The sequence below is a fragment of the Pan troglodytes genome, chromosome 13, assembly GCF_028858775.2.
Source record: "Pan troglodytes isolate AG18354 chromosome 13, NHGRI_mPanTro3-v2.0_pri, whole genome shotgun sequence".
Lineage (NCBI taxonomy): Eukaryota > Metazoa > Chordata > Mammalia > Primates > Hominidae > Pan > Pan troglodytes.
The window spans coordinates 134,370,629-134,393,705 of NC_072411.2; the positions used below are offsets into that span (position 1 = coordinate 134,370,629).

The 23,077-nt window shown below is 38.8% G+C and overlaps 1 protein-coding gene and 1 non-coding gene across 8 annotated transcripts in view; both read left to right on the top strand.

Moving 5' to 3' along the window:
• Nucleotides 1-23,077, top strand: part of DIS3L2 (DIS3 like 3'-5' exoribonuclease 2) — a 378,450-nt gene that overhangs the window by 186,658 nt on the left and 168,715 nt on the right. For all 7 annotated transcript variants that reach the window (XR_008546725.2, XM_063790857.1, XM_016950702.4 and 4 more), the window contains one exon: nt 11,359-11,532. Coding sequence is in view for 6 of the 7 variants with exons in the window: in XM_063790857.1 (XP_063646927.1) it covers nt 11,359-11,532 (174 nt within the window). In the remaining variant the exon portion in view is untranslated. Of the gene's footprint in view, nt 1-11,358; nt 11,533-23,077 lie in introns of those variants that run through there.
• Nucleotides 20,541-20,634, top strand: MIR562 (microRNA mir-562). Its single transcript, NR_106611.1, has one exon. It is a non-coding gene; the product is annotated as a microRNA mir-562 (primary transcript).

The window sequence follows — 23,077 nt, forward strand, 5'->3', positions numbered from 1 at the left end:
GTTTTTTTAAATCCTGATTTTTTGATGTGTTAATAAGTTTGCTAATGTGGCAGCTAATTATGGTAGGACTGGATAATTTACTGAAGTACTTATCTTTGAGTTTTATTTGTTTTTGCCATCCTCAGTTTTCTTAGCTTTCCTTTGGCATTTCAAGGAAGAATAGTATGCCTCTCTAATAGGTACAAAGCATTAATTTGTTTATTTACATATTCAGTCACCAACATGTGTTGGACACCAAAGGCATACAAGTCTCAGTGGTACACAGAAATAAAGAAATGTTTATTCTTTTTATGGATGATCCCCCCCATCTATTGATAAGGAAGAGGCATACCTAAAGCACCATGACACAGCTAGAAAGTGGCACATGCAAGAAAGAGGATATAACCAAAGGATAGGGACAGTACTGATGAGGCAGATCCACTCTAGGAGACAGGGATGGCTTCCTGGCTTTGCTGCTATATTCCATGAAGATGAAATGATCTGGGTATATGCTTTGTGGGCCTAGTTCAACATGGAAGTTCTAAAGGGAGCACCTTTAGGATAGAATTATGTTGCCTAAGGAAGGGCCATTTATGGTATTCTTATGCTCTAGAACCCAGCAGTTCCATGTCAGTGTGTAGTGAATACCTCTACAAGATCTATGATGCTAACAGTACTAAGATTTTATTTTTGGTAGTAAGAGCTTTACATTTTCTGTTGCAGAGTGAATGGAGGGAAAGGGAAGTTTGCTTCTCATGGATGATCTTTTTAAATAGTTTGTAGTAGGATGCTTTTAGCAGCAAATTATAAAAATGCCTGACTCAGAGCGACTTAATAAGAGAAAATATTATCTCACATAGTGGGAATTCAAAGGTTGTGCAGCTGCAGACCCAGTAAAGTCAGTGACTGGATGATGTTATCAGGTTGCCTTTTGCTGTCCTCAGCAATCCAGTGGTGGTTTCTCTATGGTTGTGAAGATGGCTGCCAGTATGATTAGGCTACCTGCTTTCTCGATGACATGTGACACAAAAAGGGAGACCCTGTCTGCCAACAATGCTATTGACTACAGTCACCAGGGGAGGCCATACACTGAATTTATTAGAATAATTAGTATCTGTCACTGGAGCTGAAGGTGAGATGTGTTTCCTGTATGAAAACTAGATTTTTGTGAGGAAGGAGGAAGACAGAAGTGAATGTTGGGTAGCAAACCAATATTGGGCACTCTAGTTTTTGTTATAATTATTTTTTGTATAATTTTTAAATTAAAAAACCTCCAACTTTGTGATATTAAAGGAAGCTTAGAAAATAGATTTAAAAGTCACTCAGAATCCTCTCTCAAATAATTAACACCATTTGTCCCTTTCAGCATTTTCATAAATGTTTTTACTTAGTTAAATCATACTCTACATACATCTTCAAAATTCTTTTTCTGAAATACATAAAAAATTGAAAAATATGACATGGTTTAGTTTATCATTTATCTGTTGCTTGACATCTAAATTACTTTTACTCCTTTTCTGCTCCAAGATTTTTAAAATAAACTTAATTTTAATTAATTAATTAATAAATAGGAATGGGGTCTTGCTGTGTTGTCCAAACAGGTCTTGAACTCCTGGGCTCAAGTGATCCTCCCACCTCAGCCTCCCAAAGTGCTGGGATTACAGGCGTGAGCTACCATGTCCGGCCCATAAAAATAAACTTTATGTTTCAGAACAGATTTAGATTTACAGAAAATTGTCAAGATAGTACAGTTCTCACCTGCCCCTTCTCTCCTCCTCCAAAACTAGTTTTTTTCTCTTAACCAATATTGATACATTATTAATGGAGGTCCGTACTTTCTTCAAACTTTCTTGTTTTTAAAAATCTAATGTCCTTTATCTATTCCAGGATCTCATATTACATTTAGTTGTCTTGTCTCTTTAGATTCCTCTTGACTATGAGAGCTTCTAAGTTATTTTTGAAGGACATATTTTAATGCAGAATAGGATGAAATGTGGTTTTTAAGAGAATCACCAGATATTTTGACATAACATTGAATCATAGTTGTCCTAAAGCAGCTGTTATCTTTTCAGACAGTAAGCAGAAGACAGAAACTACTTAGAAAGTTGTAACATTTGAACTACATTACATAAAAGGGAAAGTTACTTTCATGATTCATTTTAAATAGAATTTACAATGAAATTAAATTTAAAATATAAAAATAAACCCTTCTGCAAGACAAATACACAATGTAAAAGTCAGTTCCCTAGTAGAATTTGGCTTTGTTTACCTACCAAAGAATTCTGGTTTTCAAGGTGACAGAAGAGTTCATGACTAAGTAGACAGGATAGGATTCTCTCTTCTCTTATCTTCCCTTCCCTTCCCTCCTTTCCTTTCCCTCCCCTCCCCTCCCCTCCGCTCCCCTCTTTTCTCCTCTCTTCTCCTCTCCTCTCCTCTCCTCTCTTCTCCTGTCCCCTCCCCTCCCCTCCCCTCCCCTCCCCTCCCCTCCCCTCTTTTCTTTTGACGGAGTCTCACTGTGTTGCCAGGCTGGAGTACAGTGGTTCAATCTCGGCTCACTGCAACCTCTGCTTCCTGGGTTCAAGCGATTCTCCTGCCTCAGCCTCCCAAGTAACTGAGATTACAGGTGCGCACCATCATGCCCAGCAATTTTTGTATTTTTAGTAGAGACGGGGTTTCACCATGTTGGCCAGGATAGTCTCGATCTCTTGACTTCGTGATCCACCCGCCTTGGCCTCCCAAAGTGCTGGGATTACCTGTGTGAGCCACCGCACCCAGCCAAGATAGGATTCTTTCTAGGGCATCTAAGGCCCCCAAAGCATGAGCTCTTTCAGCATGCTGATCTGTTAGATTTTTATCTGCCATAAGCTGTCCAGTCTATGCTGCTGTAAAATAGATCTCCAATGAAAGTCCATAATAAATTTATTTAAATAAGGAACTTGAGAAATGTTCTCTGGAACTCGTAAAATAAATGTTAATTACTACTAATAGGAACTTGGAGTCATTGATCACATTTGGAAACCATAACTAAAATATAATTTTGTCTTTATGAGCCATGTTGTAATTTGAGTAAACAAATTGAGACTCTTTGGACTCAGAGTATAACCTGGTAAAACATTGTGTCAGAACTTTACAAAGCTCCAAAAAAGATGAAAAATTTTTTTTCTCCTTAATTTTCTAAAGGTCCAATAACTGGTATGACAGGACTGTTTTAACAACTAATATCAGGTCCATCACTTCACTTGCTTCCTTTTGTCCTCCCTCCTCCTCACCCTCCCACCACTCCATTCATGGATCTAGTGCTCAGCGCCAGTCTTTGTGGAGGAATTTCTCCATCTGTTGGTACACCTCAGTTCATCACTTTGCAGTTTTTCAGAAAGGGCTTATGAGAACTATATTCCCTGAGTTCTTGTATTTAGAAATCTTTATCTTTGAAATCCAGTAACTCCACTAGAATATATTTCATTGGTGATTTTCTGTAATTTTCTTTTCTGAGACTTACCCTTTCTGTAAACCTAAATTTTCTTTATTTCAGAAAAGTTTTCTTAATGATCTTGGAAAATGTTTTCTTTTCTTCATCTCTAGCTCCTTCATTCAGTTATGCCGAAGGAAGGATCTAGAGATGAGGAATAGAAAATGTTTTCTGGCCAGGCGTGGTGGCTCACGCCTGTAATCCCAGCACTTTGGGAGGCCGAGGCGGGCGGATCACGAGGTCAGGAGATCGAGATTATCCTGGCTAACATGGTGAAACCCCATCTCTACTAAAAATACAAAAAATTAGCCGGGTGTTGTGGCGGGTGCCTGTAGTCCCAGCTACTCGGGAGGCCGAGGCAGGAGAATGGTGTGAACCCGGGAGGCGGAGCTTGCAGTGAGCTGAGATCGCGCCCCTGCACTCCAGCCTGGGCGACAGAGTGAGACTCCATCTAAAAAAAAAAAAAAAGTTTTCTATTCCAAAGAATCTTAGAAAATGTTTTCTATTCCTCATCTCTAGCTCTGTATTTCAAGGATGCCTGGAACTCCTTGGTCTGCCTTTCACATCTGTCTGTTTTCTTTGTTATCTTTTTAAACTCTACTTGCCCAGTTTCATTTTCCTCACTTTTCTCAAGATTTTACTCTATGATCCTTATGGCTTTCAAATAGTGTCAGTTCTTCATTAGGTATTTCCAGTATGACTTTCATTTTCTGTGATAGTTTTATCGTTCTTTTCTACTTATTTCCTGAGGTCTAAAAACCTAGTTTTTGTTTCCTTTCATGACTTACTTATTCCTTATGCACTTGCATCTTTGCTTCAAGCTCTTGTTTTATAAAGCTTATATTTTTGGGAGTTCTTGAGAGTATCTTTGGTCATTTCTGTGGTTATATGCTTATAGAGATTGTTTTGTCCTGCCATTTCTTTTTCTTGCTCCTTTTTTTCCTTTTAAATGTGGGTTTTTTTTAAAATAGAATGTTTGGATGGTTCCTTCTACTCTCCCTCCCTGGAATCTTTAAATAGTGAGTTCTTCCTGGACTTTAGTATTATATTTAAAAAACTGGACATTATAAAATGCTTTTTGTCTAAGTTTTTAGCCCCTTTTCTATTTTAGGCATAAGACAATCATTTAGGTCCATATTGTATCCTGGAGGATAGCATTCCAACTTCACTCACTCTTAACTTCAAGGCGAGAATAGTATGGTCACTGTGTTCTAGGTCAGCCTCACAAACACTGGGACTCCCACCACATAGAAGAATTTGTTTCTTTTCGTATTAGTGTAGTTCTCTAATAAACTCTATGTGGTATATCTCATTTTTATACTTCTCCCAGAAGCTATGTATGCTATCTAATTAATGGATGGTTAGTTATTTTATGTAACTTTTAATACTATTAGGTAGAATCAGAAGAAACTGTGTTTTATATGTTAATAAATGGTCATATTGGCAATTTTCTATGCCTCAAAATAATATATTATTAACTTCTTTATATTGTTGTTGCCATTCTTGAATTATTACTTCTGAGTAACCTCTCAGTTGGCTTGAGTTGCACATAAGTTTTTTTTGGAAGGAAAGTACATAGCATATTTTCTGCCTTTTAATATCAGTCAGGGTTCTTGTAGTCTCAGATTCCAATTCAGAGGAATCATAATTATGTCCCCAGAGGTACTAAAACCTTTCAACTGTAGAGATGAGCATTATGTAGGCAAAACTAAATATTTTATGTGTGGGTCTTAAGTGTGATATTGAAAGGCCTGACTCCTCCCTTGCATTCTTTCTTCCCAAACCATGTACACTGCCTGTAGGATGCTAAATCAGAGCACCAATGCATCCTGGAGGATGGCACTCCCCCCTCACAACTGATGCCTCCTGGTTAGTCCAACAGCTTAGTAGTCAGATCATTACGTCATGCCAGTCAGTGAAATGTATGGGCTTTGCTTCTTCCAAAAGGTGAAGTCCTTAATTACAAACAATGTTGAGTGCGATAATAGCTTAAAAGATATTTCGTAAATCTGAGGATTGTGGTGTTTACATAAGCAATATAGGTAGAAGAAATGCAGATAGCAAACCTAGAGTAAGTGTCTCTTTTAGTGGAGGAATTACTGCCTTTCCCATCCTAAAAGAGCTCACTGGATGCGATCTGATGTGAAGTAGTTGGGGGTCCTCCTGGCATGGCTGTGTATCAGGTGCTCAGAGTTGGTTGCTGCTGCTGGCAAGCTAGCATCCTGCAAGAATGGTATTCAGGTCAGCATTAGTGAGAAGTGAATGTTGTGGAGTGCATTTCCTGCTGCCTTGTGCTTTGTTCCTATGTCCCTTGAGCAAGCACTGCAGCGATGGGGACATACACGGGCGCAGGCCATCCTGCCTCCACAGTGGAAGCCTTTCACTGTGCACTCTCATGGAGCACAAATAGTTATACCCTGTCTGGACTCATTTCAGTGGGCCCATTTCATCCACATGTCTTTTCCCTAGATGCCCTTGTCACCAGTACTCCAATCTTTCTTCTTTCAGGTCCCTATCCATCTGGTTAAACTTGTAGTCACTGCCTATCAGCCTGTCAGGTTGTCCTTCCTCAGCTAAAGTGGACCACGGACATAGGGCTTGAAGTTCTGCCCACTGGGAGAAAGTTTCTGCTATATTGTCTTTTCAGAGACCATCCCTTACGATGGATTTAATGCTATCGTGTCCATTTATGACTCATGACAATGGAGGGTCAGTTGGAACTAGGCATTCAAGGTACTCAAACCTTTCTGCATCCTCCTTTATATCGTGTGTGTGTGTGTGTGTGTGCATGTGTGTGTTCGGGTTCTCTGAATCTTACTCTGTCTGATTAGTGTCCTACTTTTCACCTAAGTGACTTAATGAGACCTTACATTCAATGGTGTAATGATTCATCACCCTTTCAATTTGTTTTTTCTGTCTTAGCCTGGCAGCTACAAGAGATTCAAGATACTTTTTTGTTGGACATACTAAGTCCCTGACTTTCAGTCTTAGAAATGAAGAATTTAGAATGAAGAATTTAGAGATGAAGCATGTAGTTCTTTGTTTCTCCCCCTTTTTCTGGCTCTCGAAGCTTCTCACTGTTTCTGTGAGCCCTTTGATATCCTTTCAAGAAATTTCTTTTTTTCTTTTCCAAACAGCAGTGGTCTTTTGTGCTTACAAACAAGAACCCAGACAGACAGTTAAAGACATTGATATTAGGAGACGAATGTAGGAAACAGAACCTCAGGGACCTGTGAGAATAATAAATGAGTTAGATGGGTTGGAAGTAACTCAGATTCCATTAATTTTCAGAATACAAAATAATTTTTAAAATTACTAATTATTACCTGTCATCACCAGAATAAAGTTGTCTTTAAGCTAAACAACATTGTTATAAGTATTCGTCTTGTACTCACAGTGTTGAATTCCTGTGTCCTTCAAATTTCAAAGGTTGGGATAATAGGTCCCCCATATCTTCAGTTGGAACTTCACTCTAGTGAACACAGGTAATAATTTAGTCATTTTGAAAATTAATGGGACCTGAGTCTTTAATTGTCTGGGTTCCTGGTTACAAGCAAGAAAAACCAACTCTGGTTGGGAAAGGAATTTATTGGGAGGATACTGAAGAGCTCACTGAGCAAAAGACTTGAATGACCTGAAAAGGGATGTGAACTAAGGCAGCTCTGGAAAGCCAAGAACAAGAAGCCCAACCATCATCTTTTATCAGGATTAGTTTGGCTGTAATGCCAGTTATTCTCTTACCAGCACTCTTGCAGGACACCATTTTCACTGGATGCTGCTGCCACCACTGCTATCACGAGAAACCGTTCTAGCTGTCATGAGTGAATCCTAAGCAGCCTTTTGTCTTTGTGTTTCTGTCTACACATTCAAAGTCTTGAGTTGAGGCAGAGTTTAAGTCACACACAGTGTACTGGATTTTGGTTCTCACAGAGTGAGAGGAGGCTTGTATAAAGAGAGGCCAGGCATTATGTAGTAGGAAGCTGGTCACTTCCATGACGGGAATTGTAGTCCTTTGTCCTGCTTATAGGCAACGTGCAATTCTTCCTTTCCAGTTTGTATGCCCCTTCTTTTTCTTGCTTTATGGCATTCACTAGTACCTCCAGTACAATGTTAAATAGTATTGGTGAAAATGAACACTTTGTCTTCTTTCTGCTCCAAGGGAAAGCATTTCACTTTTCACCACTAAGTTTTACATTAGTGCTAGGATTCTCATAGAGGCCTTTAACCAAGTTGAAGAAATTCCTGTTACTCATGTGCTGAGGGCTTTTATCTTAAGTGAATGTTGAAATTTTGTCAAATGCTTTTTCTTCATTTACTGAGATGATTATATGTGTTTGTTTTTTGTTTGTTAATATGTTGTATTGATTGATGTTTCATTGTTGGACAAATCTTGCATTATTTGGTCATGATGTATCACCTTTTTTATATATTACTGAATTCTATTTGCTAATGACCTTGTAAGAAGTTTTAAATTTTCTTTTTCAATAACTGATATAACTTTGTAAGAATTTTAAGTCTATGAGAGGTATTGATCTCATTAATCCTTTGGTTTTGATATCAAGGTACTGCTGTCTTCAGTAAACTAGTTGGAAAGTATGCCATCTACCTCTTTATTCTAGAAGAGTTTATGTAGAATTGGCAATAATTCTTTCTTAAATACTTGGTAGAATTCACCAGTGAAGCCATCTGGGTCTGGAGTTTTCTATGTGGGAAGGTTTCAAACTGTGAATTCAGTTTCTTTAATAGATACATTAGATAAAGTAGATAATAGGTAGATTAAATAGGAATATTCAAGTATCAATTTATTTTAATTATCCTAGGCAGTTTGCATCTTTCAAGGAATTTGCCCATTTCATCCAAGATGTTGAATTTATTGTCTTAAAGTCATTCATTATTCCCTTATCCTTTTAATGCTTGTGGGATGTAAAATGGTGTCTCCTCTCTCATTCTTGATATTGGTAATTTGTGTTTTTCCCTCCTTGTTTTTCTTGATCAGTCAGGCTAGAAATTTATCTGTTTTTCTCTTTTCAAAGAATTAGCTTTTGAGCCAGGTGTGGTGGCTCAAAGCTGTAATCCCAGCACTTTGGGAGGCCAAGGTGGGCAGATTGCTTGAGCTCAGGAGTTCGAGTCCCAGCCTGGGTGACGTGGCAAAACCCCATCTCTACAAAAAATACAAAAATTAGATGGGCCTCAGCTACTCAGGAGGCTGAGGTGGGAGTATTGCTTGAGCCTGGGAAGTCAAGGCTGCAGTGAGCCATGATTGTGCCACTGCACTTCTGCCTGGGTGACAGAGTGAGACCCTGTCTAAAAAATAGAATTAGTTTTTTGTTTTATTGATTTGTTTTCATTATTCATTCATTTTTGTTTGTTTGTTTGTTTTTTTTTGAGACAGACTCTCACTCTGTTGCCCAGGCTGGAGTACAGTGGCGTGATCTCGGCTCACCGCAACCTCCGCCTCCCGGGTTCAAGCGATTCTCCTGTCTAAGCCTCCAGAGTAGCTGGGACTGCGGGCATGCACCATCACGCCCAGCTAATTTTTGTATTTTTAGTGGAGACGGGGTTTCACCATGTTGACCAGGATGGTCTCAATCTCTTGACCTCATGATCCTCCTGCCTTGGCCTCCCAAAGTGCTGGGATTACAGGCATGAGCCACCGCGCCCAGCCTATTTGTTCATTTTCTATTCATTGATTCTTGTTTCTTCATTATTTCTGTCCTTCTTCTTACCTGGAATCTAATTTGTTCTTCAGTTTTTTAACGTAGAAGCTTAGATCACTGATTTGACACTTTTCTTCCTTTCCGATGTGAGCATTTAATGCTGTAAATTACCCTCCAACCACTATTTTAGCTACTTCTTACAAATGTTGACATGTTATGTTTTCATTCAATTCAAAATTCCCTTCCTCCCTCTCTCCATTCCTTCCTTTCCTTTCTTTTTTGAGATAGCATCTCGCTCTGTCGCCCAGCCTGCAGTGCAGTAATGCCATCTCGGCTCGCTGCAACCTCCATTTCCTGGATTTAAGTGATTCCTTTGCCTCAGCCACCCGAATAGCTGGAATTACAGGTGTGTACCACCACACCCAGCTAAGTTTTGTATTTTTAGTAGAAACGGGGTTTCACCACGTTGGCCAGGCTGGTCTCAAACTCCTAGCCTCAAGTGATCCACCCGCCTTGGCCTCCCAAAGTGATGGGATTACAGATGTGAGCCACCGTGCCTGACCCCAGTTCAATTTTTTTTTTTTTTTTTTGGAAACAGTCTCACTCTGTCACCAGGTTGGAGTGCACTGGCATGATCTCGGCTCACCGCAACCTCTGACTCTCTGGTTCAAGGGATTCTCCTGCTTCAGTCTCCTGAGTAGCTGGGATTATAGGCACGCATCACCACGCCCAGCTAATTTTTGTATTTTTGATAGAGACGGGGTTTCACCATGTTGGCCAGGATGGTCTCGATCTCCTGACCTTGTGATCCGCCTGCCTCAGCCTCCCAAAGTGCTAGGATTACAGGCGTGAGCCACTGCACCTGGTCCAAAATATTTTCTAATTCTTTTTTTATTTCTTCTTTAACCTATGGGTTGTTGGATTTCCACATATTTGGGGATTTTCCAGATTGCTTTCTGTTAATTTTTCTCTCATATTTTTGCTGTCTGGCTTTTTGATGTGTTTTATGGGAGAGACCACCCATTTGTGGAGAAAGTACTCTTTTGAGTCCACATTATATGGGAGGAGCCCACAGGTCAGTCTGCAGGCTGCCGAGATCATAGGCTGGTGGGCGGGTGCACAAGTAGACTGGGCTGGTCTCTCTTGACTAGTGTGAGAAATGGGGCCAGCCCTGCTGCCATCACTGCTGCATTCCAGTGGCAAGGCTGAAGATTGGAATTTGTTAAAAGTCTGCTTATGAGGCAACCACCTCCCCTATTCCTCTTTACCACTGTGCACGTAAGAACTCCAGCAGCCAAGCATCTACCCTTATTTAGGAAACAGAACCTTTTTCATAGAAATCGAATAGCCTGAGAGAATGTCCTGATGCCATAGCTAAATTTCTTGCAGGAAGTGCTGAGGGCGGACTCTTGGAGCACCCTGGTAGATAAGTAGACTTGTACAACAGAGGAGATGGCCATTTTTGGTCTCCGCAATACCCTCTACAAAGGCAGCCAAGGCCCATAACACATTTCCTGTTGGCTGCCTGTATTCAACGCACAACTTTAGACTTGTGATCTGTATGTGGCATGACAATGCTTATGAGAATAGAGAGCTGTCAATTTGGTAAGGAGTGAGATCTGCCTTCTGAAAGGTGGAACCCTGTTCATAATGTTAGCATTGTCCTGTTAAATGCAATTTTATTTTTAATGGGCCAGTGCCCTGAAATGTGCATGGGTGACTGGTTTATGGATAATTTTAATTTTCTTCTCAGTGGATTTTGTGTTTTCTAACTTCTTTGCAATGAACGTATATTACTTTTGTGTTTAGATAAAATATTTAAAAATTTTAAAGATTAAAAACTGGTAGAGTTGTGAAATAGGAACATCAGAATTAATCTAGTAAGCATGACTTAATGTACAGGCACTCTGAAACTAGTGATTTAATAGCACACTGGATTGATCATAATATCAATTTTGACTTCTCTGTGAAGAACAATTGGAGGGGTCCTAAGGAAAGCCTTCTGGCTCTGTTTCTCAAGTCAGAATGTCAAATAAAAAAAGGTGAAATTACACTGTAGTTACAGATTTAACAGAAGAGCATTACTGTGTCTTCTGCTTTCCCCTTGCCAGTGATTTGTAGATGATCATGTTTCTACTGATGGAAGGGCAGGAGATTTTAAACTTTCCCACTACTTTACTTTTAGAGAGGAGACAGGTACCTATGTTCCATTTGTTTGCTAACCCAGTTATTCCATTTCTGTTCTATCCATAGGCAGCTGGCTAAGAGTCTTGGGCAGGCTGGTGAAATTGAGCCTGAAACAGAAGGAATACTAACAGAGTATGGCGTGGATTTCTCTGATTTCTCTTCAGAAGTTCTAGAATGTCTTCCTCAAGGCCTGCCATGGACAGTTCCACCAGAGGAGTTCAGCAAGAGAAGGGATTTAAGGTAAGCACCTGAAACCCTTTAAGAACGTTTATCTCCCTTTCTGCCTTAACTTTCCTAGGGGCTAGGCTTAGATGTTTTCATCTTTCCACGAACATTCAAGTTCAGTTCAGTTGGGAATAGGTGCTTCTGTACCACAGTTGGCAAATTATGGCCCACAGGCTAAATCTAGCCTACTACCTGTTTATGTACAACCCATGAGCTAAGAATGGTTTTTACATTTTTAAATGGTTGGAAAAAATTAAAACAAGAATAATGTTTTATGAAAATTATATGAAATTCAGATTTCTGCGACCATAAAGTTGCATGGAACATGGCCATGCTTATTCATTATCTATGTTGCTTATGGCTGTTTTTTGCCCTACAACAGCCCAGTTGATTAGTTGCAACCAAGACCATATGGCCTGCAAAGCCAAAAGTAGTTACTGTCAGCCTTTTACAGAAAAAGTTTACTGATCCCTGTTCTAGACCATTCTAACTTCAAAAGCTACAGTGCCTATCTTCTCATTGCCATAGATCTGGTCAAGTACAGACTGTTATCTAGTGAGAAGTGCCTTCCTTTAAATGGGCCTCTTCAGGCACAGAGCAAAGGATTCAAGACTTCTGTACTTGGAGCCTCATTTTAAAGCCTTACTTTTAGGTCTGGAATTTGTTGGAAAGTACTTTTGTGGTATTTTTATAACAACATCTTCTTTGAAGATGTTTCTTCATTGTGGGATGTTAGTTCTTTTCTGATATTTCTCTTCAGAATTTGGTTTCAGTACTGGCACTCATTTTGGATGCCACATGGAGATATTTAGAACCAAGAAACTTTTCATACAACCCACTGAGGCTGTGGAAGGTTTTTGCTAAGGTCATCCCATGTCAAAGTCTTTTCCACCACACTTGCTCGCTTCATGCAGCTGAACTTATGACACCTTCAGCTCTGGGTGCCTGTTACCCACCTAGTTTGTGAATACTCCCTCTCTGTACCTTCTTACTATTGTATCTTTTAGTAATTTACTGCCTTTTTCTTTTCTTACTGAGGTTAGGCAAGGAAAAGGAGATGATCGTTAGTCCCCTTTCCTACTTGTTAGTATCTCTCATAGAACACATATTACATTTGAAGTCAGTTAACCCATATTGCATTGCTGGATTTTCATAATAACCCCTCTATCACTGAACCCCTGCTAGCACATGGGTGTGTTATCTCTTCAGGGGCTCCGAGGTCTTAGGCCCATAACGTTAACCTCTCTGAACCTTTGTTTTCTCATATACAAATTGAGGGGTTTGTTTTCTGAGGTCATTTCCTGAATCTAGGAATCTATCTAATGATTTAATGGGAAAAGAATGCTAGAATAAATGGTTGAACATTATTGTTTAGTGGAATTTAGTGTAGCCATGCTGCAGTATCTATCAACATTTTAAATGTACCTACTCCGGCACCCCAAACTCTACTCGAAGTGTACAAAAATATATGTACAAGAATGTTCATTGCTGTCTTGTCATAAAAGTTAAACATTAAAGACACTGCTAATGTCCATTAATAAAGGAATGGTTTAGTAACCTGTGTTATGTCAATATGATAGCATTCCTTGCAGCTCTGCAAAAAGGAGCTATATCCATGTTGACTTTCCTAAAAGAATAGCTATAATATATTATTAAGTCAAGCAAGTTTCAAAACAATATGAATATGAGCCTATATTTTGTAAAGTAATACAAAAACTACATAAATATACACATATACATATATGTGTGTATACATATACACATCAAAGTATATATGCATAGAAAAAGGCCTGGAAGGAAATAAACTGTTAACAGTGACTACCATGGAGAGTGGATTCAGTGGAGTGGTAAGGCAACAGGGAAGTGAACTTTGACTTTTCATTTTGCATACTGCCATACTATTCAAATTATTATTATTATTTTTAAGACAGCATCTCACTCTGTTGCCCAGGCGGGAGTGCAGTGGTGCAGTCATCGCTCACTGCAGCCTTGAATTCTTGGGCTCAAGTGATCTTCTGCCTTAGCCTCCCAAAATGCTGGGATTATAAGCATGTGCGACCACACCCGGCTAATTCTTTTATTTTACTTTTGTAGAGATGGGGTCTTGCTATGTTGAGCAGGCTGGTTTTGAACTCCTGGCCTCAAGAGATCTTCCTGCCTTGGCCTCCCAAAGTGTTGGGATTACAGGCGTGAGCCACCACACCTGGTCTAAATCTTTTTTAAAGTAACTTGTATAACTTTAAAAAATTATAAATGTGAAAGTCACAAAATAGAAGTATTCCATTTTTTCTAGCCTTTTAGCCTACTGGTAAATAATAAGCATGTTAGTAGTTCTGGGGCCCAATATTGCAGTAAATTCCCCTCTCATGGCTCTATCTTGCCATTTCTTTGACCTTTATTGCCTTCTGGTTTAGACCATAGAATAAGAGGTCCTTAGTGAGACCCTGTCTCTACAATAAATAAATAAATAAATAAATAAATAAATAAATAAATAAAATATTAGCCAGGCACAGTGGTGTGTGCCTACTTGGGAAGCTGGGGTGGGAGGATTGTTTGAGCCTGGGAGTTTGAGGCTGCAGTGAGCTATAATCATGCCGCTACACTCCAGCCTGGACAATGGAACAAGACTCTGTCTAAGGGAAAAAAGAAAAGAAACCTTGCTCTGCAGAAAGCCTTTGTTAAAATATATCTTAAATACACACACCACACACACACACACGTGCGCACGCGCCCTATGAAAGGATCCAAAGACAGAAGGAGTTTGTAGGGTGCTCTCTGCTATTCATGAAGTAACAAGGATTTTTTAAAAAATTACTTTTGGGCCGGGCACCGTGGCTCACGCCTGTAATCCTAGCACTTTGGAAGGCGGAGGCAGGCAGATCATGAGATCGAGACCATCCTGGCCAACATGGTGAAACCTCATCTCTACTAAAAATACAAAAATTAGCTGGGCATAGTGGTACGCACCTGTAGTCCCAGCTACTTAGGAGGCTGAGGCAGGAGAATCGCTTGAACCCGGGAGGCGGAGGTTGCAGGGAGCCAAGATCGCCCCACTGCAATCCAGCGTGGTGACAGAACGAGACTCCATCAACAACAACAACAAAAAATTACTTTGGGCTGGGCACGGTGGCTCACACCTATAATCCCAGCATTTGGGGAGGCCAAGGTGGGTGGATCACTCGAGGTCAGGAGTTGGAGACCAGCCTGGCCAACATGGTGAAACCTCATCTCTACTAAAAATACAAAAATTGGCTGTGCATGGTGGCAGGTGCCTGTAATCCCAGCTACTTGGGAGGCCAAGGCAGGGGAATTGCTTGAACCCAGGACGCAGAGGTTGCAGCAAGCTGAGATCATGCCACTGCCTGGGCGATAGAGTGCGTCTCAGTCAAAAAAAAAAAAAAAAAAAAAATTACTTTAACCTTAAAATAGGTTATCCTTGCCCATTATCCTCAGGATTATGTTTCTAAAATTCAAATCTGATTTATTTTACTCCTTTGCATTTAAAATTTTTCTAATGTTTCTTAATGCCTAAAGTAGTAATGTCTGAAGTTTAGAAATTACTACTTTAGGCATCAAGAAGTAATATAGTAAATTACCACTAATGCTTGTCTTTATTTTAAAACTATACATGAATTTACTACATTGATAGTCTATTATGTACATTATAAACGTAAGTGAAAATAGAAAAATAAAAATGTAATGAGAAATAAATTTTTAAATATTTTCATTTTACTTACGAAAAGTATAGAAAACTTTATATAGTAATTTTACTTTTGGTGAAAGCAGTATGGTTGAATAATATTCTTTATTCATTAAAATTTTACTTTAACAACTAATAATATGGAAATTCAGAGATCTGATTCTAAGTTCTGTATGTTTTGGTACTTGGTTTTGATGATTATCATAATTGAAAAGGATATATGTTTAGAAGATGTGAGCTGTGCTTACAAAATCCTAATACTCATTTCTCAGTCCTATTCGCCAATTATATTCCAATTCATTTTGAAATTCAGCTAGTAAATTTCCATCTTTTCTGATGTCAGTTCTTGTGGATTCATTGAAAGGTGCTGCATTTTTAGATTAAAAAAATAGATTTATAATCTCCAGTTACTCTTTAGTTGTTATCTTTAAAAACTAGTTAAAAAATTCAGCCAGGCACATTGGCTCACACCTGTAATCCCAGCACTTTGGGAGGCCAAGGTGGACAGATCACCTGAGGTCAGGAGTTCGAGACCAGCCTGGCCAACATGGTGAAACCCTGTCTCACTAAAAATACAAAAATTAGCCGGGTGTGGTGGCGGGCACCTGTAATCCCAGCTGCTCGGGAGGCTGAGGCAGGAGAATTGCTTGAACCCGGAGGCAGAGGTTACAGTGAGCCGAGATTGTGCCACTGAACTCCAGCCTGGGTGACAGAGCGAGACTCTGTCTCAAAAAAATAAAAATAAATAAAAATAATTCTATTAGGAAGTTTAAGTCTATGGATATGAATGTTTTTGTAGTTTATACGCTTACATCATTTTAGTCCCCAAATAATATAACAATGGAAGTATTTCAAAACATCCATTTAAAAAAATGTTATCTTTAAAATTCGAATATGTTATTTTGTTTTCAAAATGCAATAATTTTTTTTTCTTATTGTTAAAATATCACCTTTACCTTGAAGGGACAGATTAAGCATGTTTAATTTTCCTAAAGTATCTGATAGGTAACATATGACTGATAGCCATTGTTTTGAAATTATAATGTGGCTGGAGATGAATTCATATTAGACACAGAAGAAATGTCAGTGTTGCCATTTTTCTAGTGTTAATGATATTACTAGGAGTATTAGTGGTTTAGTATTATCTTCAATATATGGACCTTTGCAGTAATCCTTTTTTAGCCAGTTGCCTTTTTTTGCAAGGATTAGTTTAGCTAAAACTAGACAATATCCATAAATCCATGTATCTGGGCATGAGTAAAGACCCATTATTTGCACTTGGCAAAAGCATAGGAACCAAGAGTGCCACTGTCATTGCCTTTGTGTTCCAGAATGCCAACTTTTTCATCTGTACACCTCACCTACCACCTGACCCACACATAGTGAGGGTGCCAGGGTTAATTCATGTAGTTATGTAGTCAGTTAATTCCTTATTTTTAACACACATAAAGAGAAGCCATAAGTGTGTGGAATGAGCTCCAGTGATGTAGTTGGTTAGCATGCAGTACTGTACAGCAGTAGGTAAGCATGTGGAGGTATTTGGATCTGATAACCTTTTCCTTTTCTTTGACTGGTTTTATGATGGATTCATTCAGTTTTTATACCAAAAATATTTATGGAACACCAACCATGGGCACTGAGGATACAACAGTGAACAAAAATAGATGTATTCACTGTCCTTGTGGAACTGTCAGTTTGGTGGCAGAAGAACATGAATGAAACTATTAAGCAGTAGTCAAATGTGGAATTGTAATGAAGGAGGGGGTGCTTGGTGCAAGTGTTTGTGATCATGTGGTTTCTTCTGCTCTGAGGTCCACTGCTTTCAAAGAGCTTTTAAAAACAGTATTGATTTTCCTAGGAATGTCAAAAGAAGTAGGATTGAGTCCCAGCACATGCTGAAAAATATGTGCTATATTGAATAAATTAATTTACATTTTGTAAACTAATAAAATCAAACCTTTTTCAAACATTTATTTGCACATATTGTTTATATATAGTATATGTCATATATGCCGTATATGTCATATATATATATGCCAAGTACTGAGTTAGCCACTGAAAATGCAAAGACAACCAAGGGCCAGCCCCTGTTCTTCAGGGAGACAGATTCGTACTCAGATAAATTACAGCAGACAATGGCAAGTGCTGTAATATAGGTATGAACAGACTGCCAGGGTCATTGGTGCATGAGGTGAGATCTGAGAAATGAGCAGGTATAGAGGCAAATAGAGTGACTAAAGTTGTCTTCATTTTAGTGATAGTCCATGTCTGCAGAAAGGCAGTATGTTCCCTTCAGACTCTAAGATCCTTCTCTAACAGGGCTTGCAAGTCCTATGGTTTGGTCACTTAATCCCCTGTCCTGGGTCATCCTGCCTCAGAGCCTGCAGTGTTACTCTGGCTCTAGCTACGTAAGAACTTCTACATACCCGTTTAGGTTTGGTATTTGAACAATTATATTTGGAACAGAAAAGTTCCATCAATCTTTAAACCTCATAATCCAATTATGTCAGTAAAATTCCAGTTTTTTGGTCCAATGGAATTGGGGTAATATTTTGCAAACTGAAGTTGAGAGAAATAGTGTTTATTTTGAAAAGAAAAATGGTTGGTTAGCAGTTTTCAAGAAGTTAGGCTTGCATGAACTCCTAGGGGCGATATAGCCCTCCTGATTGGGGTCACCATTTTTCTGGACCTTCAGCTCTAGTCTCTGGAGAGTCCCTGCTTGCATGGCCTAGACCTGTAGCTGTCTTTAGCAGGGCATCTGAGGCTTTAAAAAAGAAAAGCAACATAAGTACTGCAGAAATTTGAGGATCAGGAAGATAATATGTCCAAGGAAACTGCTTAAAGGGGGGTTGCACCAGAAGCTCAAGAAACCCAGAAGTTATTTCTGAGACTGGCTCCAGTTATTTCAAATTTCATTCATATTGTTTTGTTTCCTTTGTTGCTAAACTGGAACAGGAAACCAAAGCCTAAAAGCTCAATTAAAGTGGAAAATGAAAACCTAAATATTGGAGGGGGAAAATACCACACTAAACTGATTTTTATGTTTCTCCTATAGTTAGTATTATTATGGAAGTTTGAATCATGTCACTTTTCAGTAAAACTATGAGTTTCATTGAAGTGGAGGTGGTTTCTATAGCTTTTTACAAGAGAACTTGTGGGTATCTATTTCCTTACTATTCCCTCAATAAAAAGGAAGCCCAGTGACCTCCACCAGACCATTACAAATGTGAAACTTGGCACTTAAAATTGCTTGCTCTAAATTTTCCAATTGCTTTCTCTCTTTTTTTTCCATTTAATGTCGTCCTGCCAACTAGTGATTTTATTATTATAAACAGGACATTGTATTCACTTTTAAGAAGAAATATGAAGCTGGAGGTAAAATTACAAACTGTAGCTTCTCGGCTGCCAAAATAGAAAACAATGAGCTAAAAATACTAAGCACAGAAAGGGGATTGTGGTAAGAAATATTGAAAAATCTTCAAGATGGAGCTGTTCCAAATAGACAGAAATTTCCTCTCACTCCAGGTAAAACCAACCTTGAAATAGCAACTTGAAAGAAGAGTCATATAATACTAACCTCTTTCAGGTCAACCCTTTTGTGGGAAAGCTTTCAAACATAACTAACATTAAATGACTAATGATCTTGCTGTTCATCAGGAAGTCCAATATGATTAAATTGCCTTTAGAAAAAGGTTCCCCTGGTAAGACAGTGTGGTAGCATTGAAGGAGCGCTAGAAGTTAGTCCTAGTTCTCCCCAGGGCCTAGCTAGGTGATTTTAGGCAAATCAGTTAAATCTGGGGAAGTGGAGAGCCGTGAGCAATTTTATCTTTTGTGAAATGGATTTTTGACCAGAATAGGATTTTTCAAAACATGTTGCTAGGTCATGAATAGGTGTCATGCAGAAAAAGGATCTGTGGGCAAGTATTTTTGGAAAACAGTGGGTTAATAGATTTCTTAGAGTTTCTTCTCATGGATTATCTTGTGGAACTAGTATTCCTTAGAATACATTTTGCAACTTTCTGAACTAGGTATTTCAAACCCCTCTAGCTCTAACAGAGCATGACTCTGTATTTGAAATGTCTTTTCTGAGTTATTTAGAGCTGTCTCATTCTTGGATTTGAAAGAAAATGGTATCCCATCAGTGATTGTCTGCCGCATTTATCTGACAAATAACTATCAACTGTGCCCCACCATGGACCACCCAGGAAAGATAATTACGCAGGAAATTCAAGGGTTGTGCTTTAAATCTCAGTTCTTCGATGGCCAAGGGAACCCCTTCTTCCCTTAGCTGGAGGGAAGCAAGATTAAATTGTTTGGCATCAAATGGGGAAGCTGTCATTGTCATTTGAAACTCCTGGCAGTAGTATTCCTTTCATGTAAATCCCAACTCACTGTGAAATTACAAGAAATGCATAGATAGTAACCAGGATGAATGGGCCCTAAAGTAGATACACAACTGGACCTTCTTAATTGTAAGTATTTAGTACTTCATCAGCCCATAAAATTCATGTTGATAAATAGCACCACTCTCAGAAAAGACAAATACTCAAAGATCAGTAGATTTTTGTCTGAACCAGGAGGAAAAATGCCTACTGGCAAAAGACAATATTTGAATTTATTCCCTAGAAATATTTTTATAGCACTGTAGAAATATGAGTGCATGGGAAAGATAATTTCTACATCTTCTAAATAAAATCTGTTTGGAAATTATACTATAATGATATTTAAAAATTTCATTTTGTGGTATAGATGGTCTAAGATTTGGAATAAACTGGAGTATAGAGATAACTAAATGTCAGGGTGGCAAAGTCTGTTTTTTATATTGAGATATTCAAATACCACAAAATTAATCATTTTAAATTCAGTGGTTTCTCGTATATTGGTAGATTTGGTGAACCATCACCACTATCTAATTCCAGAACATTTTTGTCACCCCAAAAATAAATTCCATTAGCAGTCACTCCTCATTCCCTCTCCCCCAAGCTTCTCACAACTACTCATCAGTTTTCAGTCTCTGTGGATTTCCCTGTTCTGAACATTTCATATAAATGGAGTCATACAGCAAGTTGCCTTTGGTAGCTGACGTGGTTTACTTGACATAATGTTTTCAAGGTTCATCCATGTTGTTAAATATATCAGAACGTAATTCCATTTTATAGCTGAATAATATTCTGTTGTATGGTTATTTCACATTTTGTTTATTCATTAGTTGATGGACATTTGAGTTGATTCCCCAGCTTGACTATTATGAATAATGCTGCTATGAATATTTGTGTACAGGTTTTGGTGTGGACATTCAGTTATTTTGGGTATACACCTAGGAGTGAAATTGCTAGGTCATATGGTCAGTCTACTTTTAGAGTAATTGTGAAACTGTTTTTCAAAGTAGCTGTACCATTTGCACTCCCTGTGGCAATGTATGAGAGTCTCAGTTGCTCCATATCCTAACACTTGTTATCTGTATTTGTGATTATAGCCATCATTGTAGGTGTGGGGTAGTATCTCATTGTGGTTTTGATTTGCATTTCTGTCATGACTAATGAGACTGAATGTATTTTGATGTGCTTATTGGTCATTTGTATATTTTCTTTGAAGAAATATCTACTCAGATAGTATCTATTCAGATCCTTTGCCATTTTTAAAATGGATTGCCTTTCTATTGTTGAGCTATAAGAGTAGTTTCTGTATTCCAAACACTGGTCATTTATCAGATATATGATTTGCAGATATTTTCTCCTACTTGTGGGCTGGCTATCTTTCACTTTCTTGATGGTGTTCTTAGAAGCACAAAGTTTCAAAATTTGATGAAGACCCGTTTAGTCTGTTTTTTCTTTGGTTGCTTGTGTTTTTGGTGTCATATCTATAAAAACCATTGGCGAAGATCACAAAGAGTTAGACATATGTTTTCTTTTTGTTTGTTTGTTTTGAGATGGCGTCTCTGTTATCCAGGCTGGAGTGCAGTAGTGCGAGCTCAGCTGCAACCTCTGCCTCCCGGGTTCAAGCGATTCTCCTGCCTCAGCCTCCCAAGTAGCTGGGAGTGCAGGCACCCATCACCACGCCCTGCCAATTGTTTTGTGTTTTTATAGAGATGGGGTTCTGCTATGCTGGGCAGGCTGGTTTCCAACTCCTGACCTCAAGTGATCCACCAGCCTCAGCCTCCCAAAGTGCTGGGATTATAGGCATGAGCCACCGTGCCTGGCCAACATAAGTTTTCTTCTATGAACTTTATACTGTTAGTTGTTATATTTATGATCCATTTTTAGTTAATCTTTGTAAATGGTGTGAGGTATGGGTCAAACTTCATTTTTTTGCTTGTGGATAACCAGTTGTTTCAGCACCATAAGAAAAACTTGTTGACAAGATGATTCTTTCTTCATGAAATTGTCTTGGCATTTCTTGTCAAAAATTATTTGACCATAAATGTATTGGTTTATTTCTGGACTCTCAATTCTGTTCCATTGATCTGTATATCTGTCTTTATGCCAGTACCACACTGTCTAAATTATTGTAACTTTGTAGTAAGTTTTGAAATTGAGAAGTGTGGTTCTTCCAACTTTGCTTTTTTTTCTTTCAGATTTTTCTACTATTCTGGGTTCTTTGCATTGCCATATATATTTTAGGATCAGCTTGTCAATTTCAGGAGGCACTCAGGATTTTCATAAGAATTGCTCTGAGTCTGTAGATCAGTTTGGGGAGCATTTCCATCTTAACACTGTTAAGTCTTCCAACCTATGAACATGGGATGTCTGTCCATTAATTAGGTCTTTAATTTCTTTCAATGATGTTTTGTAGTTTTCAGTATACAAGGCTTCTTTGTTAAATTTAATCCTACATATTTTTTCTTTTTGATGCTGTTGTAAATGAAATTGTTTTCTTAATTTCATTTCCAAATTATTTATTGCTAATGTTTAGAAATACATTTTATATTTATATATGTATCTGGTATCCTGCAACCTTACAAAAATCATTTGTTGGCCGGGCATGGTGGCTCATGCCTGTAATCTCAGCACTTTGGGAGGCCAAGGCTGGTGGATCACTTGAGATCAGGAGTTTGAGACCAGCCTGGGTAACATAGTGAAACCCCGTCTCTATTAAAAATACAAAAATTAACCAGGCTTGGTGGCAGGTGCCTGTAATCCCAGCTACTCAGGAGGCTGAGGCAGGAGAATCGCTTGAACCTGGGAGGTGGAGGCAGCAGTGAGCAGAGATCACGCCACTGCACTCCAGCCAGGGTAACAGAGTGAGACTTCACCTCAAAAAAAAAAAAAAAAATTGTTAGCTCTGTTTTTCATGGATACCATGGAATTTCCTGTATTTAGAAGTTCATGTCATCTGCAAATAGGGAAGTTTTACCTCTTCCTTTCTAATTTAGATGCCTTTTATTTCCTTTTGTTATCCAGTTACTCAAGCTAGGACCTTCTGTACAGTGTTGAATAGAATTAATGGAAGTGTGCCTCTCTTGTCCTGATCTTGAGGAAGGAAAGCATTCAGTCATTCAGTTTTTTTTTGTTTTTTTGTTTTGAGACAGTGTCTTGCTCTGTTGCCCAGGCTGGAGTGCAGTGGTACAGTCACAACTCACAATTCCAGGCTCAAGTGATCCTCCCAGCTCAGCCTCCTACGTAGCTGGGACAACAGGGCGTGCCACCAAACCCAGCCAATTTTTGTATTTTTTGTGGAGATAGGGTTTTGCTGTGTTGCCCGGGCTGCTCTTGAACTCTTAGGCTCAAGTGATCTGCCCGCCCCAGCCTCCCAAAGTGCTGGGATTACACATATGAGCTAAGCACTCAGCCCAGTCTTTCAATATTAATTGTAATGTAAGCTTTGGGGGTTTTGTAGATGCTCTCTATCAGCTGAAAGCTT